Source organism: Capsicum annuum, chromosome 2 (genome assembly GCF_002878395.1).
Source record: "Capsicum annuum cultivar UCD-10X-F1 chromosome 2, UCD10Xv1.1, whole genome shotgun sequence".
Classification (NCBI taxonomy): Eukaryota; Viridiplantae; Streptophyta; class Magnoliopsida; order Solanales; family Solanaceae; genus Capsicum; species Capsicum annuum.
In genome coordinates this window covers 132,733,543-132,753,073 of record NC_061112.1, presented here as the reverse complement: position 1 = coordinate 132,753,073, position 19,531 = coordinate 132,733,543, and the positions used below count along the sequence as shown (strand labels likewise).

At 34.6% G+C, this 19,531-nt stretch overlaps 1 protein-coding gene across 2 annotated transcripts; it reads left to right on the top strand.

Moving 5' to 3' along the window:
• Positions 1–15,883: 15,883 nt before the first annotated feature.
• Positions 15,884–19,464, top strand: LOC107859521 (G-type lectin S-receptor-like serine/threonine-protein kinase At1g11410). 2 transcript variants are annotated; one of them, XM_016704569.2, is made up of 7 exons: positions 15,884–17,303; positions 17,454–17,582; positions 17,762–17,919; positions 18,051–18,261; positions 18,404–18,641; positions 18,743–18,893; positions 19,150–19,464. In XM_016704569.2, the coding sequence occupies exons 1-7, from the start codon at positions 16,025–16,027 to the stop codon at positions 19,435–19,437; spliced, it is 2,454 nt and encodes an 817-aa protein (XP_016560055.1). In that variant the 5' UTR covers positions 15,884–16,024; the 3' UTR covers positions 19,438–19,464. The 2 variants fall into 2 exon arrangements, with proteins under 2 accessions (XP_016560055.1, XP_047262984.1); XM_047407028.1 differs by having other exon boundaries at positions 17,762–17,943.
• Positions 19,465–19,531: the final 67 nt, after the last annotated feature.

Below are 19,531 nucleotides of genomic sequence, written 5' to 3'. Positions count from 1 at the left end.
AATTAAACCGAAATTCGATACAAATTAATACCTCACTTGATCCCAAGATTCTTGATTTGATAAAATCAAGCACATATTTATCCAAATAAATTATTTTTGCGACTAAGTTATATTGAAATCAAGATTTTGATCATTACATTTATTTTCAAAGATTATCCTTAATTAAAATTTGATATTGATGAAAATGTTCATTTAAATGACATCGTTTCTACAATCTCGTATATGTAAATACGAAAAAGATATAATTATCACTTAAATAACAAATTTAGCCCAAATACATATTTTAAAATGCATTTATTTGGAAAAAATAATTGTTGCGATTTTATTTGAAAATCAAATAAACTTGAGATTAATCATAGTTGTGGAGGGCAAAAATTAGGCGTTAACAACTGCCCCCTCCCTTTGGGTAGGATGGATGCAAGTAATCCTGGGCAAAGGGAGGTTGACGTTCCTAAATTTTGTCCGAACACAAATTCGTATCTAAGAGATGTTGGTTTTCCACACGAGTTTCGTGGAGTTATGGCCGAACCTCGATATCAAATTTCCTACATATCTCAGATTACATGAGAATTCAAGCCACTTGTAGTTCATAAAGCTTGATTTTAGCATGATTTTCAAGAAAATTCACCAACTATCACGATTTTAGAGTTTTTCGTTAAAACGAGAAACTGGGGAATAAAGGGATTTGGGAGAAGTTGGAATGCAGTCGATTTTTCTACACAAAGCCCAACCTACATATCCCCAAGATTTCAGGAAATCAGACTGCTTGTAGTTTGACTCAATCGGTAGAAAAGATAGTCTTTTATTTCAGACCAGCTTTGGTTCAAAATGAGTGACAAGTTGATCGAGTTGCAGAAAAGAGGCTTGTAATCTCTTAACCATGAATGTGGGATCCTTCACATTCATAGGCAAGAACTTACCTGGACATAATTTCCAAAACTCTAAGTGTGTTGCCACCCGAATTTAAAAGAAAGAGAAGGTTACCCTCGGCATGAGTTTAGAAATATTCCGAAGATGAAGCTGAAACCAGAATATCCAAAAATTCCCACATGCCTTCTAATAGAAGTGTGGTTAGATGGTGGTGGTGATCATCATTTAACTCGCATCTAGAGAGTTTGACATCCCTCTCCAGACTATGTCCCATTTTGCTGCTGAGAAGAGTTTCACGTTGTGCTGCGTCTTTTTGGAGTCGTACGCATCTGTGGTTTTGGTTTGAGATTTTCATCCTCTCGGATGATCTCAACAATATCTCAAACGAAAATCATTAGTAACAAGCATAATTCATGAAAGAGGTGTGTAGTATTTTACCATATCTCTACGGGAAGTCATCTCTTCTTGTGCTTGCTTGGAAATAAATAACTTGCAATAACAGACACAACAACCCTCTTGGTTGTTGCATAATTAGCTCATTTGTCGAGAGAATATGTTTTCAAAGTAGGGTAGCCTTTTTGGACGCCGATGACACTTTGTGCGGAACGGTCCCGGCAATCGGTTAACCTGGTATTGATGAGGAAACCCTTTTTGGTCGCCTATATCACTTGTTGTATGTGGAATGATAATCTCTCCGGTTATAGCCGATGATCGATTTATAAATTTCCTTTAAATTATCAATCTTTGGATAATCTTGCACATTATTTGATATTGGATACGAGGCGACTTATAGATATCCTTTGAATTGCTAGATTTTAGGTAATTCTGCACATTATCTGACCTTGGATAAGACATAGCTTACAGATATGCCTCTAATCGCTAGCTTTTAGGTGTTTCTGCACATCATCCGACCTTGGATACAATGTGACTTATAGATATCACTCAAATTGCTAGTCCTTGGGTAATCCTACACATAATTGATCATGAATATGACGCGGCTTATAGAGAAACTTTGGACGTATCAATTCGATAATCTAGCATATTCTCCGGTAAGGATTTAGTTGTGACTTATGGATAACCTCCAAACTATCGACTTTTTGGGCGATCTTGCACACTATCCGGTTAGGATGTTGTTATGACTTACGGATGACCTATAGGCTATCAACTCATAGGTGATCTTGCACACTATCCTATTTCAAATAATATGACTTATAGATGACCCTCAAATTGTCAATTTCTAGGAAATCTTATGTATCATTCATCCTTAGATAGCGACTTAAAGGCGTCCCTTCAAATCGTATGCTCTTGATACATTCAGATGCTGATACATAAAATGATGAAATATCCTCGACGTCGGTATTTATGTCTCGCGTGTCAGCAGATATGAAATGCTGATGATATCCTCGACGCCAGCGTTTATGTCTTGCGCGTCAATAGATATATAAAATGGAATGATATCCTCGATGCTAGTGTTTATGTCTTTACATGTCAACAGATATAAAATACTGATGATATCCTCGACGCCAACATTTATGTCTTGTGTGTCAACAGATATAAAATACTGATGATATCCTCGACGCCAGCATTTATGTCTTGCGTGTCAACAGATATAAAATGGCCTTCTCGGCAATGCTATGAAGTGGCCCTCTAGGCAATGATATGAAATGGCCCTCTTGGCAATGATATGAATTGGCCCTCTTGGCGATGATATGAATGACCCTCTTGGCAATTTGAAAACAGTTTCACCTGAGTTTGTTTATCTGCGTCTTGCTTTCTACATGTACCTGTACTCAAGGTAGACGATTAGTAGACACAAAGTCGCTTTTGCTAGTGACTATTTTTTAGAAAAACTCTAAATACAATATTTGTAAATAAGACAAAACACTTTTGTTTGTTCTCTATGATCTCAAGAAGTGAGATGGACAATTCAACAAGTCCTCAATAAATAGGTATTAAACCCATTTTTAGGGCTACCCAAAAATACCGTTCTTGAGCATTAGTGCTCTGGTGTGGCTCACAATTTTCTCGAAGATTTTTGAAAGAGACTCTTATTTTTGTGTATTGGTCCCTGCATCCACAGAAAAATATTAGTTTGAGTGAAACTACTCCGTGTTGACCTTCTTCGATTCTCCGTTTGCTCCATGCCATCTTTTGGGTACTCCACCATGTTGGTACCTCCACCCTGGCTCCCTGCTCCTATAGAGGCCTAGGCAATCACTAAGTAAAAGATTTTGTAAAGATTTTTCAAAAGTAGTCTTATTTTTAGCAAATAGTTTCGAAAGTTTCTATAAAAGCTTTCGAAAATCTCTGTCAGTCATGTCATGTACTAGCTCAACGAACGTATTCCCCTTAGTTTTGACAATATCCGATGGAGGAGTTCCAGAACTCATCATCATTATTGGAGGGTTTTACAAATTATTTCGTCATAGCCGAAGATTTAGTTTACCTAGACTTTATCATAGGTGGTGATTCTCAAATCTCGACTTCGACCTCTAGTGCCGGGGAATTTGAAATATACTCTAGTATTTGGTGGAAATTTTGAGGCTTCCCTCAAAATTTCTGCCCCAGTTTAAAGTTGTTTGATATGATGCCAACTCGAGAGGATTCGAAGTCTTTATTGGTCTTTGTTCTCTTTGTTGGATGACGATCTTTCTTTTATTCCTTCTCAAAAATTCTGCCCCCAGTTTCTATTTCCTGGGGTTATATGACCGAGCCGTTAGGGCGCCTACGTATCCCGTTGAAGCAGGAATCAGGTCAAACATAGTTCAAGACTACGCTAAGGATATATAGAAAAATCTAATAGGTTGACCGAAGCTGACATAGACCACCTACGTATCTCATTCTTGAGAATTCAGGTCATCACGTAGTTCATACATAAAAGAAAAGGATAAATTTTCCTAAGGGGTTGACCGAAGCCGACATAGGCCACCTACGTATCTCATTCTTGAGAATTCAGGTCAAACGTAGTTCGTACATAAAGGGAAGGGGTTCTAGGCAATTATACATCATAAAATTGATACTATTATAAAGGCGATTACAAATAAGCCAAGAAACAAAAACTATAACATCTTTTATGAAGAATATCTCTTTACCGCATCAGAATTGATTGGTTTGGTCCATTTTTGACCATCCATATCACGTAGGATTAGGGCTCCTCCAAGTCGGGCTTGTTTTGATTTTCACATTCCTCTGACATTGAAAGGTTTTTAAATTATTGCTACCAAAATAAACCATATTAGATAATCATATTATAAAAAATAACTTTTTAAATAAAGGTAGGCCTTTTGGAAAATAAATAAAAACTATGGCTTATGACCCACACAAATGTGGGCCCATGCCTTTTTGAGAGTTATAAAATACGAAATAAAAATTTGAGACATAAAAGGGTGGATCACAGGGCCTCCTTCGGATCATCACCGATTTTAAAAACTATTAGTAATTGCCCTTTCATCTATCGTGATGGGCGACGAATTAGGAGCAGAGTGGAAGTCTAATTTTTTAAAGCCTCTCCTGGTGCAACCTTCTTCATTCCACCGGACTTTGGGAAATCATCTGGTAGAGCATTGGATCCTTCGAACAGATCTCCTATCCCATCCCCAAGACCATCATCATTTGACATCTTATGTACAGGAAATGACTGGTGCAAGAGCGGCAAGGGCCTACACAGACTCTCCTTTGAATTATCTTCGATCTCATCTTTCTTTCTTGGTTGGTACTCTATTCCATACTTAAAAGCTTTTTCTGGGACCATAACAGGCTTGATAATTCTTTCCAAATCTTTACTTAAGGTAGCCACAACTTTCTCTATCATTTCCACTCCTTCTGTCTTTTTGGAGCTTTGTGAATCCACATTAGCAATTGTCTCGCTAGATACCCATTCGCCTGCTATTTAGATCATGTTAACCGCAGCTCCCTCGTGATTAGGCAATGGGTTACTAGAAACATTTGGTATCGGTGCCTGAAGAGTGATGATCTTCTGGTCAATCAAATCCTGGATCTTATGTTTCAGATTGATGTAATCTTCAGTATTATGCCCGGGAGCTCCTGAATAATAAGCACGGACTTGATCGGTATAAAAGAATCGAGAATTGAGATTGGTATTCTTTGGTGGAATAGGCTGTAAATAACTGGCCTTTATCAATCTTCCAAAGAGATGGGTACGACTTTCAGCCAATTAAGTGAATTTGCTGGGAGGCTTCTTCTCGAGGCTTAAATGTGGGTAGTTATACTAATTTTGATTAGCAGGAGGAGGTACTTGATGATAGTTTGAAGGCACTTGGACATTTATTTGATTGTTTGGAAGAATAGCTTGAACATGAGATTGATAATTTGGTTGCGGAATTTGACACTGGGGTAAAATATTTAAAATTGGAGCTTGATATTAGAGAGGGACGTAGAATACAGGCTGAAAATTTGGTGACGGTGGTAAGGAAAGAATATTCCTAGGCTTGAATTTCCTCTTCAATTTATCAACAAAATCAGTAGAGATCGTAGTCACATCCTCTCTTTTCTTCTTTTAGAATGTAGAAGATTCAGATGATGTTAGGGTTTTGGCAATTTTTCATATTCGGATGCCTTCCTCTAACGATTCCCCAATCTTTACTAAATCTGCGAAAGTTGCTCGAACCGCCGATACCAACCTAGTATAATGTTCTCCCTCCTGAGCACGAGAGAACACAGACACCATTTCTTCCTCAGACATGGGAGGTTGTACTTTGGCAGTTTTTTTTCTCCAACGGAAGGCATAGTCTCAGAAACACTCATCATTCCTCTATTTGATCCGATCTAATGAATATCGATCAGGGACTATTTCAATGTTGAATGCAAACCTATTAAGGAAACTTTTGGCCAATGCCCTCCAACTAGTCCATTTTTTCAGTTCTTGAGACGTGAACCAATCTAAGGCTTCGTCACTTAAGCTCGGTTGAATAAGCGCATCAATAATGCCTCATTTTTCCCCACTCCCACTATTTTATCACTATACCTTCTCAAATGGGCCATTGAATTTTTGGTGCCATCAAACACTTCAAATTTAGGGACCTTATACCCTTCTGGTAGATCTACTCCAGGGTGAATACATAAATCATCGTAACCTAATCCATCGTTATTCCCCGCTCCATGAGATTCCTTGATCCTCATGATCTCTTTATTCATATCTAGCAACTTTATTTCATGCTCGATCCTCCACTCTTTCTCCTTCTCCTCGTAATGTTCTACCTCGGGATTAGGAAGGAAATTATAGATGTCAGGGGACATGATGACATGAGAAGGATTTCGAAAGGCGGATTGATTTTGTAGATGAAAGGAAGTTGGTTGGTGGGTGGGGAGAACGTTTCGGAAACTGAAAAAGTTTTGTAGAATTTGAGAGTAGCTTGGTGGGATCTGGGAGGGATTCTGCAGATTCAGAAATAAAGTTTGTGGGTTCGGAGATAGATTTAGCAGATTTGGTAGATCTGGGGATGGATTTTGTGGATTTACTAATGGGTTCTGGGGATTTGGGAATGAATTTTGTAGATTCGGAGAAGGATTTTGTGGGGTGAGGGCTGGATTTTGTGGATAGCAAGCATCTGGGTTATTTTCACGGTTGGTATTTTGGAAAAGTAGAGGGGTAGAGACGGACGATATATTATTAGCTGATCCTCAAGAAAAGGTGTACTAAGAGGAGGGATTTAGAGTGGAGTCCCGTGTCCTCCTGGAGCGGGAGCATTGACAGTGATGGCCAGGTTATCCAAATCTAGAGTACGATTTATTTCCTCCTGAAGCATTTCTAGCTTTCTTGCGAGTTCCGCAATCATCTCATTCTGTTCCGCTATTACATTGTCCCTGATGGGTAATGTATTTTCTTCGTCATTTTCAGTCATTATTGAATGATGGTCAGAGGATGGGATTTTGTGCGCTTTTGACCGGGTGAAGTAAGGATGTTCTGCCAGCTTATTTCAGCACGGAGTTATTTTCTATTATCTGTAAAGTAAAACAACTCAAAGGCAAATGTGTTAATTTCCACATGTAATAAGCAATACAAAATACTCGACAAGAAATAGCCACGTAGAGTTGTTTGTGTCATAGCCAAATCAATCCATAGGAGCATAGCATATAAATTTGCCTTTGATCCAAACAAACACAATAAGCACATAAGATAATTATATTACACAAAACATTATGATAATGCGTATCCTAACTGGGGTGACCCTTTAGCCAAGGGTTCAAGCCTAACAATTTTTGAAGAGAATATATGTTTCCCTAAAGTCAATCCATTATCCCTCAACTTATATAGACACGAAAAGGGCATAAATACTTACAAACGATAACAAAAGAGGGATACAATCTTTAGGGAAAAAGAAAAATAACATGAAAGAAGATAAGCTCCCACGCAGGGGATAGAAAATACTGATTCCTGAGTGCTTCTTCTATCAGCCTTTGCCTTCTCAGCTTCGTCTATTTCTTATGTTGGTGACGTTTGTAAACTGTGCCTTAGATGCAACCTCCCAAATCGATCAATTTCTTGCTTAACTTGCTTCAATTCTTCTTACAAAAGTAAGCAAATCAAGCTTTTCCCGACCCCCAAAGGATAATGGATTGAATTTAGACAAGCATGTATTTTTTTTCAACACATAAATATGATTCGTCTGTAATTGACTCGGGGTCAATAGACGCAGGGCAGGTTTTCTAATGGGACTAATACCCTGCTGGGATATTGGGTCATCCTAGGCTCATGCCTAAAACAAGGTTTTGGTTTCGTTCTATCCTCGATGCCTAAAGTGGGTTTGAACACTGGTTCTCAAGCGGAAAACTTGAGTTTGAAAATACGAACAGCGTCAGACAACTCACGTGCTAATAAGTCGTTCGTATTTCCAACACATTTTGGAATTGAACAATAAGGGCCGGGACATCCGCGAAACCCCAAAACGGTTTAAATAATGTAGGAATATGCCATGAGATGCGATAATTAAAATTTATAGAATCGAAACATATAAACACATAAACAGTTAATCAAAAGATGAAATCAAACATTTGGTTAGAACCTAGTTAAAAATCCCCAGCAGAGTCGCCATTTCTGTTTTGCGGAGAAATTTTGACTTTTGGAGAAGAGTCGCCACTTAATTTTGAAAAGGAATTAAGAAACCTTTAGAGAGTTACTTCAAACGATTCAAAACAAAAAAATCTTTTTAAGTTAGAGATTCTAGATAAGCGGTTCCTATTAACGTTTTAGGAAGGTGTTAGGCACCTAAAATGTCCGCTAACTTGCGGTTATCCGGGCTGTTTGAAAACATCTTTTGATTAACTTCTGAAAAGATTAATTTATTAAAATAGTGATTTGATTTTTTAAAAAAAAAGACTTGTGTAAAATAGATGTAGGCGACTTAGTAGGGATTTTAACTAAGTCTAAACAAAACTAATAAACAAATAAACACATAAAAGGGGAAGGGAAGAGAAAGTAAAGGATTTAGGCCATTGAGCCCAAATCAACGAAACCTGTCCTAGTCTAGTTGGGCTTCCAACCCATTTCACCTGTCCTGAACTATTTTTCGAGCCTTTGGCTCGAGTCTTGCTCCACCTATATTAAATATAACTTTGGCTTCGAGGCCGAAATGAATGAATAAATAAATGACTAAATGAATAAATAAAAAGAAGACTAATAAAAAGTGAAACTTTTCAAGTCTCTTAATGACCTCATCAATGAGTTTTGACCTATTTTCCTTCTTCGTCTATCTTTTAGCACCCGCACGCCATGTAGTGGACCTCGGGTTTAAACTTCGAACTTGACTCGAAGGGGTAGACCTCATTGGCCCATTACGAAATGCAAGAGGAGAGGAATCCATTTGGACTCGAGACATTTTTTTTGCATGCAAAGAAAAGATAAAGAAATTAATATACATTTAAGGCATAAAAGTGACATCTTTCAAAGCAAAAGAAAATATCAAGAACCTATTTTGAATGACAATGATAAGCACACTTGCACAAGAATGAGAGTCAACAAATAAAATGCAAAGCAAAGACACACACTTACATGCCTCATGATTTATGTTCATACAAGAATGAATAAAGGTAAAAGGAAGAAGGTCATATTCAATGAATTAATGCAAGAAACAAACAATGTAAGCTTACGAAAGTAAAGGGATGAAACAACAAGGAAAATACTCATGACTTCTAAAATTGAACTAACATAGATACTAATCCATATAACAAAAGAAAATAAAGGATAACTTTTCAAGCAAGAGAATCTTTAAATTTCAATTAAGGCAACATTAACGAAAATTCATACATCTAAATTACAACCAAAATTTTATGAAAAAAAACGTGTAATGACCTATGGTTAATATTTCTAAGACATCGTTGATTCTCCTTTGATATTATGAATCAATGAGAGACACAAATCAAGTCTTTACACTCACAAAGAGCACATATAACAATCCAAAGGGCGCAAGAAAATTAGAATAAAGTTTAGCATTTCTAAAAGTGAAATATTGTTTCACAATCATACTATGCATGACTCGAAAATATCTAAATAATTCAATTTAGCCACAAAAATTTGAAATTTCTCATCATTTTGACAAATTTGAAAACATGCGAAAAAGAGGAATAAACATCGTGGATAAAAAATAAAGCTAGTACTTCATCTTTTATATGAAGATTTTGGAGATCCCTTAAAATAATTAACAAGTAAATGAAAAATTCTTGATTTAATCAATTACTATTTTTATTAAGGCGAAACAAACAATAGTAACTATTTTTTTAACATAAAAGAAACAACTTTATAGCTAAAACAAACATATCCGTCAACAATAAATTTAAACAAGACATAAGTTTGTCTTTTGAGCAAAGATCAAAACTTTATACATGACAGTCAAAGAATAAAGTCAAAAGGCAAAACAATCAATATTAACCATTTTTTTCAACATAAAGAAAATAACTTTACATGCTAAAAACAAACATATCTACCAACAATGAGTTTAAACAAGACATGGATATGACTTTTCAAGTAAAGATCTAAACTTTATCCAAAATAATCAAAGAATAAGGTCAAAAGGCAAAACAATCAATATTAACTATTCTTTTCAGCATAAAGAAAATAACTTTACATGCTAAAAATAAACATATTCAACAATAATGAGTTTAAACAAGACATGATTATGTTTTTCAAGCAAAGATCTAAACTTTATCCAAAATAATCAAAGAATAAGGTGAAAAGGCGAAGCATTTAACAATAACTATTCTTTTCAACATAAAGAAAATAACTTTACATGCTAAAAACAAATATATCCAACAACAATGAGTTTAAACAAAGCATAAATACATATTTTAAGCAAAGATTAAAACTTTATCCAAAATAATCAAAGAATAAAGTAAAAAAAAAGACACATACAACTATTGTTAGCTCATTTTTATATCATGAACGTGAAAATAATTAGAATATCGATACCACAACGTCCTAGGGCCTTTAAGGTCATTTACAACATACAATCCCAGCAAACAAAATTATATCTACGAATTATGAAGAAAAAAAAAAGATGAAGAAGAAAACGATAATAAAAACTAAAAAAAAAAGATGTGTTTACCTTTTTGGGGGCAGCAAAACGAGACTATGAGTTTCATCGGAATCAACCACTACCAAAAAAACGTCGCCGGCAACTTGAAGTTTTTTATTAGCCGACCAACTCTATGAAACAAAAATTTTTACTAAATAAAAATAATTATTTTACTCAAAAAGGATTTTTTCACTTTTCTAGCCTTTTTTTTTTCTTTTTCCCCCTTTTCTACCAAAGTAGTGGTAGTGTTTATAGGAGAGAATGAGATTTTTTTTCTCTCTTCTACCAATGTGGGAGAAAAATATTTATAGGAAAGGATGAGGATTTATTTCTTGTCATCCACCAATGTGGGAGAAAAAATAATTAAGGGTGTTTTTGAAGTTTTAAAATTGAAGATAAGGTGAGGTGGAAGATAATGTGGGAGGAAATTGTACAATGTAGTACAACTTTTGAATTTCAAAATTGGAAAAAGACAAAGTTTGGGGGAATAGTACAATGTAGTATAATTTGAAATTATTTTTTGTGGAATTAGGTAGAAGTTATGAGAGTTTTTGGAAATTTTGAGGTTATTTAAAATATAACCCCAATTGGGATTTATAATTTAGCCATATTTATTTAATTTTGACCAAATTAGAAATCAATTGACGGATTGCATTACAATTATGGCCAATTTGATTTCAATTATGGTCAAATCTAATAGATTGACTAAATTAAATTGAAATTCGATGCGAATTAATACTTCCTTTAATCCCGGGCTTCTTGATTTTATAAAATCAAACACATATTTATCCGAATAAATTATTTTTTGAGAGTAAATCATATTTAAATCAAAACTTAAATCATTTGAATCTATAAGCCTTGATTAAAATCTGATATTTTATAAAATAAATATTTAAATAACAAAATTATAAAACCTCGTATAACTGAACAAGATGATATATAATTGCTACTTAAAATGACAAATTTATTCAAATAAATATTTCAAAAAATCCTTTTTATTTGGATGAAATAAATGTTTCAATTTTATCAAAGAACGAAGAAACTCAGGATTAAATTTTAGTCGTGGAGGGCAAAGATTAGGTGTCAACACTAACAAAGGCCTTCAATGATTCAGGTGGTTTCCTTACTGGAGGAGAATGAAATGTCAAGGTTAAATTGTGTTCCCCAGGAATCTGGGGCGGCTCAAGCATATTCGTGGCCTAAGGTAAAAATTAAACGGAGGCTTTAAAATTGTAAGAAAGTATAACTTTCTTTAAATGAACTCGATTTTCAAAATTATATAATCGATTTTTTCTAATTATTCTTTTTTAAGTAATAACATAATCAATGCATTTAATCTTTTTTGAGATATAGTACTCTAGATATATGAACTTCTTCTAATAATTCTTTCCTTTTATATGAAAAAATTATTTTTTCTATAACTAATTACTTTTAAAAAATTTATTTATATTACTGTAAAAATGAGATCCCTCAAATTTGGAGGCCTTAAGCGATCGCCAATTTTTTTACAAGGTAGAGCCGCCCCTGCCAGGAACCTTACTTCTTTAAGGAGGGAGTCACAGTAGAAAGGAGTCGCAAAAGTGTGAATGAACTAACTGTTACTGAATTAACCGGAAGATCATGAGGACCTAATACCAAGAGACAAACCAAGTGAGAAAGACTTCCTATTTTGGGAGCTTTCAAGTGGGAGTTCCAGATCAATTACTGTTGCTAGGAAATGGATCACCTTTTATAATTTAGAGTTTATGTTATTATGTTAAATTTTTGTGTGGCTTGATGCAATACAATTTAATACAATACATTGAAATTTTCTTTTTACATTCCTGTCTTTTGGTTGAAAGGGTACAATGTACTTTTAATGAATCACTATCAAACATGACTTGATTTTCTTGGTTATAAATATAGTTGATATCAATACAAACTACAACATCATTAAGTTTGATGGAGATATCACACCTAGAGTGATTGGGCTAAATTCACTCAGTTCATGTATATGTTAGTTTTTGGCTTTGAAATTTGAGAAATAACAGAAAAAGAGTTGGATAAAAATAAAATACGGCAATAGTATTGTCAAAGGGAATTTTTTTATTAATAACTCAAAACATATATTTATAGCTAAATTTCTAACTACACTTCAATTTAAATTGGGATAACTAATTCCTATTCAAATAATAAAAATAAAGGGACAACTTATTCCTAAGTCACATAGAACTCTAATAATTAAAAACTACTAAAAATATTTGTTCCTACTTTATTTCTGAGACATATCTTCAACACTCCTCCTTGGATCAGAAATTGTAGATTGCAGTCTCAACTTCAGCTAAATTTGACCTCTTGAATAAATCTGCCAATTCATCTTTGTTCTTGCATGGCTTGTGTGCATCTTCTGTTGGATTAAATAAAAAACTTTTGCCTCTCGTATCAACTGAAATTGTTTTGATTGCAACATTCCATTTTCCTTCTACAGGAGTATAGTCACAATTACCAATCTTGATTTTCTTATTTTTCAAAGGCAAAAACTCTGTAAAAAGAGTTTTGTCATATGTCATGTGGTTTGTACAACCATTGTCAATCATCCAAAAATCAGATTTCTTGGTTGAAGATGTTGCCACAAATAAGGATCTTCTTCTTCTTCTTTGGTGACTTGGGCTTTTGCTTCATATTTTTGAGATTTGTTTTTGCAAATCACAGCTTCATAGCCAAGTTGATTGCAAATCTTGCATTGTGCATCTGGTCTCTTCCAACATTTAAATGGAGGATGACCTATTTTGTCACAGTGCTGGCAAGGTGGGTAATTTTTTCTTGAATTATTACCCTTGCTTTGAATCTTGTGGTTGGCTGTCAAACTTTTTTTCAATCGTAATCTGATCTTGGATTAAGATGTCTTGGTTATTTCCACTTTTGCCCATGTAAAACTATAAAGAATGAGATTCGTAATCTCCATCCGTTTATTTTAGAGTCCGGAGTCTAAAAGACAAGTTTTTTTTAGTTAAAATTCCAAAAGGGCACACCAAAACTGAAAAATTTCAAAACGGACAAGGTGTGTTTACCTTGTCCATTAAAAAGTTAACGATTTTAATCCAAATGTTAAATGTAAGGTATAATGGTGAGGAAAAAGTTGGTGTTAGTCCACATGTTAAAGTGTAAGGTAAAATGATGAGTTTACCTTATAAGGTTAAATGATGAGTTTACCGTATCTATTTCACTGAAAAAGTTGATGGGAGTTCAAAATTTAATGATATCAATGTATTCCCTCCATACATATTTATTTATCCACTTTTCTACTTGAAAATATCCAATAATACCTGTTCAGTTCATAAAATCATTGAATAATTTATTTATTTTTACCTATTTATCCTTGGTATTAAATACGACACACCACTTATTATATTTTTCAAAGTAAGAAATTTATTATATCCAAAGGGTGATATAGTAAAATCAACCATCTATTTATTATTTCTTAGGGCATATGTCAAGTCAAAAGTAAACAAATACTTATACTGACTTTTTAATTTAGTACAGACTTTTTAATTGACATGAGGGACTTACCCGCAATGTCAACACAGACTTAGGGAGCTATTGCGCTATCGTACCTCTATTTTTGTTTGTGTCGTGACTTACCCTCCGTTCATAAGTATTCGTTCACTTTTGACTTTACATGTGCTCTAAGAAATAATAAATAATTGGTTGATTTTACTATATCACCCTTTGGATATAATAAATTTTTTACTTTGAAAAATATAATGAGTGGTGTATTGTATATAGTATCAAGGATAAATAGGTAAAACTGAATAAATTATTCATTGATTTTATGAACTAAACAGGTATTATTGGACATTTTCAAGTACAAAAGTAGATAAATAAAGATGTACGAAGGAAGTACGTTAATAACATTAAATTTTGAACTCCCATCAACTTTTTTCAGTGAAATAGATAAGGTAAACTCACCATTTTACCTTACACTTTAACATTTGGACTAACACCAATTTTTCAGTGAAATAGATAAGGTAAACTCACCATTTTATCTTACATTTAACATTTGGACTTACACCGTTAACTTTAACTTTTTAATGGACAAGGTAAACACACCGTTTTGAAATTTTTCAATTTCGGTGTGCCCTTTTGGAATTTTAACTAAAAAAACTTGCCTTTTAAGCTCCGGACTCGTTTATTTTACTTGTTCAATATTAACTTGATACATTTTTAAGAAACGATAAATAGAAAAACAATCCAACTCATTTTTGACTCACATAAAATATGAAAGGTTTGAATTTTGACTTATTTTTGTTCAACTCATTTTTGACCTTCCAAATTCATCCCAATGACCCAATCTATTCATTTGCCATTCTTTTTTTTTTACAAGCAAAGGGGGCTATGTCCTATCAGTTGAAGTAGGAAATATTTTCTTATAGCTACTAGTATAGTTCTATAAATGGTAAATGATTGTGGCGTAAACAGAAAACGCTAAATGCAAAAATGATTGTCTGAGTATACCCTTAATTAACCTCTATTTTTAGTTTACTAGCTCCATCAACTTTTGTTTAAACCGTAAATATGTATTAAAATATTCATTAAATATATCTAAGTATTTGACTGAATACGATGAAACTATTATAAAAATTTATTAACTTCAAACCTAGAAGATTGAATTAAGTATATTGATATTACTCCCCCTGTCTTATGTGACATGTTTCAAAATTTGAATTTCGGAAGTCAAATATCTAAATTTGACCCTGAACTTGGATGTAGAATCGTTAATTTTTTTTTAAAATAAAATTTATATATCCAAGAACTATGTTAGAAGTATTATAAGTCATAATAATTAATAATTTAAAATATTAAAAGACGTATGAAAAAATCACAATCCATAAAATTTGTTTGACTAGTGAAATTCAAAAAATGTCACATAAATTGAAACGGTGAAAACAACAAGAAATAACATATTTGTAGTGGTAGACTGATAGTGATGTGGCTCACAGTACTTACTTTCATACCAACATCCTAGTTAATGCAAGAATTAAATTAGTCAAAAGATTTGAACTTTCAATTTAATAAACTTAACGACACATAACCACTGATTCAATTCATGTCTTCATCCCTTACTTCAATTATGCTAGGACAATTTTGTTAGGTTCAGAATATAATGAGTAAATATCACAGAAAATGATACAAATGGTATCTTATGTTTGATAGGTCTGTGATTCTCTTTTAAATATACCCCTAAGCAGCTTGGTCTTTAAATATTTGAGTGACTTTTTATTGTTACAAAATAAAGTTGAGTGACTTGTTGCGATAATTACTTCCAGTTGAGTTTTTTTTTTAGTGATGGTTTTGAAAATTAACTCTGATTAATTATACAAAAACAAAACTAGAATAATGCAATAACACGGGGATCAAAACTCGTAATTTCCCTTGATTATAATTCAAACTCTGTACAACCGTTTAAATATATCAACTTGGTCCACAAGTTAGTACGAAAATGAACTGAAGAGAGTAGTAATAATCTTGATTTAAGTATATGGGGTCCCTATCCACCTAACTATCTGTAGCAAAATTTAGTGTCTTCGTCTGAGTTTAAGCTTTGAACAACCTAAACACAGAAGATTACCTGTTAGAAAGCATCAGTTATGTGTCAGAAGAAAGAGTCGTTGATAGTATTTGTTTCATTTCTTGTCCCATTTTGCACTTCCATAGATACTATTTCCTTCAACCAGTCTCTCAAAGATGGTGATTTGTTAATCTCTTCCGGGAAATCCTTTGTTTTGGGTTTCTTTGGGAATTCCCCTGGTAAACGTTACCTCGGAATTTGGTATAAAAATGTTCCTGAACAAACTGTTGTTTGGGTTGCCAACAGAGACAACCCTGTCAATGGCACATCTGGGATTCTAACCATCGACTCAACTGGGAATCTTGTTTTACTCGATGCGAAGACGAAGGTTTCAGCCTGGAGAACAAATGCTTCTTCAGCTAGGAAACGCGCAGACTCGTACACTGCTAAGCTGAGGGATTCAGGGAATTTGGTGTTGTTTCAAGACTCAAAAATGGATGTTATTAAATGGCAGAGCTTTGATTATCCTACCAATACTCTGCTTCCTTCAATGAAATATGGGATAGACAAGAGAACGGGTTTGAATCGGTTTCTAACATCATGGAAATCGTTGAACGATCCAGGTATGGGAGAGTATCGCTACACAATGGAGCTCAATGGAACACCACAAGTTTTCTTGTACAAGAACTCTAGCAGGATATGGCGGACAGGATCCTGGACCGGTCATGGTTGGAGTGGTGTACCAGAAATGAGCCAGCGATTCATCTTCAACCTCAGTTATGTGGACAACGATACCGAGGTTTCCTTGACATATGGCATACGTGACGCTTCAATAATCTCCAGAATGGTCCTGAATGAATCTGGGTTCTTGAACCGGCTAACCTGGCAAGAGAGTGAACAGAAATGGGTGCAATTTTGGTCTGCCCCTAAGGACCCTTGTGACAATTATGAACATTGTGGAGCATTTAGCAATTGCAATCTGTTCAATTTGGTTGAATTTGAATGCAGTTGTCTTCCAGGGTACAAGCCAAAGCTAAGCCGACAATGGTACTTGAGAGATGGCTCCCATGGATGCATGAGGAAGAAAGATAAGAAGGTGTGCAACAAGGGTGAGGGGTTTTTCACGTTAAGTCATGTGAAGATCCCTGATACGGGTGCAGCTCAGATGAACAAGAGCATGGGATTTAAGGAATGTGAAGAGTTGTGTCTGAAGAATTGCTCCTGCACAGCCTATGCAAGTGCAAATATTAGTGCAGGAGAAAGTGGATGCATCACTTGGTATGGTGAATTGAGAGACATAAAGCAATATGCAAATGGGGCCCAAGATTTCTATGTCAGGGTCTCTGCATCTGATTTAGGTAAATAGTTGACCTATATATTGTGTAAGGATTTAGGTAATTCCATGTTATGTGCAGAAGAAATGTGCAAGTTGATCATTTTTGGTTAGTAGTAATACACAGTTCTAATCCTGGTGTTCATTGGAAGTTCTCATTTTTTATTCTGTTCAGCTCAACGCTCCAAGAATTCAAATAGCCATAATAGGAAAAGAATGATAGTGATTCTAGTAGGGTCTGCTGCAGCAATAATTCTTGCAATCTCATCGGCATATTGTGTGGTGATCAACCAAAAAAGAAACGGTAAGGATATTATTCTTTATCATGCGTTAGTCTAATATTTTCAGTATTAGGACAGCAACAATAATGGTGAAACACTTATGCAACTTAGATCTCTCTATTGCCTTTTTATATCGCATAGCACAAACTATGACATAATTGCAAATTTCATTTGATCCTAATCGGTGTTTGCTGATGTACAGATAGGAATAGAAGTAACAGCTTAGCATCCTATGCGGGCATGGTTGAAAATAAACCTGCAGAAATCTCAATCTTTGATCTAAGCACAATAACTGATGCCACTGATAACTTCTCCGATGCTAATAAACTTGGTGAAGGAGGATTTGGTAGAGTATACAGGGTAAACTCCCTAATGCTATCAACTGTATGGCTGCAAATAGGTTTAATAATATTTGTTATACTAAGTTGTTTACTTTAAAAAAAAAAAAAGGAAGCTAATTTTACCAAATAATAATTTGGATTCGATATCAGGGCCACCTGACAGATGGACAAGTAATAGCTGTCAAAAGACTTTCAGTAACTTCAGGGCAAGGGACAGAGGAGTTTAAGAATGAAGTCACACTAATTGCAAGACTTCAGCACAGAAATTTGGTGAGGCTTTTAGGATGTTGTGTTCAACGAGGAGAGAAGATGTTGGTTTATGAATATATGCCAAACAAATCCTTGGACAGATTTATTTTTGGTAAGGAACATTTCCAGGGATGGAATTTCCTTCATTGACCTCCAGACTTTACATGCTTACTGATGATTAATGGGTACTGATTTAACATGTGTCTGTGTCCCCAAAAGATTTCTTATGCACGAGTTTTCAAACTGTGATCCAGATAAAACAGAAGGGTCTTTGTTGGATTGGGGAAAAAGGTTTGAAATCATCCATGGGATTGCACGAGGAGTATTATACCTTCACCAAGACTCTAGATTAAGAATTATTCATAGGGATCTAAAAGCAAGCAACATTTTACTTGATGCCTCCATGCAACCAAAAATATCAGACTTTGGAATGGCCAGAATATTTGGAGGTAACCAAAGTGAAGCAAACACAAATCGAGTTGTTGGAACATAGTAAGTATGTCAAGTTTTGTTTAAAAACATGTATAAGTTCTGTTAGATATGTGCATGTGATCTTTAAAATGATAAATCTTGATATTGCTTGTCTATTGCAGTGGTTATATGTCACCTGAATATGCAATGGTAGGGCACTTTTCAACAAAGTCTGATGTTTTCAGTTTCGGGGTTTTGTGTTTGGAGATTATCACTGGCAGAAAGAACAGCAGTCATAATGACCAAGAGAAATCTCAACATGTAGTTGGATATGTAAGTACAAACATATATATGTTGTTAAAATCAAGAAACCAGATTTATTACGTTACATCTGCCTTAGACATCAGCTGTGACACGGATGGAAGTACGGGAAATGATAATTTCAAAACAGTTTCTTTTGGTTTTTGTTCTTGAAGTGCTGAATAGACCGAAGATTTTGTAATTCAAAATTTCTATTTTTGGTGTTATAGTCGCCTTTTCTTATAGAGCAGGAATTGCTGGAAATGTTGATTTTGGTGTTCTATTGCAGGTTTGGGATTCTTGGAAGGATGAAAAGGCTTTAGATGTTGTTGATCCATTGTTAAGAGATTCATATGAAGCTTGTGAAGTTTTGAGATGCATCCACATTAGCCTTTTGTGTGTACAACCGTTTACAAATGACAGACCGACTATGTCAGAAGTGGTCTTCATGCTGTGCAACGAAACAAATCTTCCTTCCCCTAAACAACCTAACCTTATATTCAGATCAGAGAATCAAAATTCAGTTAACGAAATGTCTACTTCAACATTGTATGGTCGCTATCAATACCTATTTTGAAAGAACTACAATAATCCTTTTTCTCTACTTTGCTTTTGTTTTTGAGTTCCTTATTTACAATTAGCAGAGATTCCTTGGTGGGTGACACAATCCA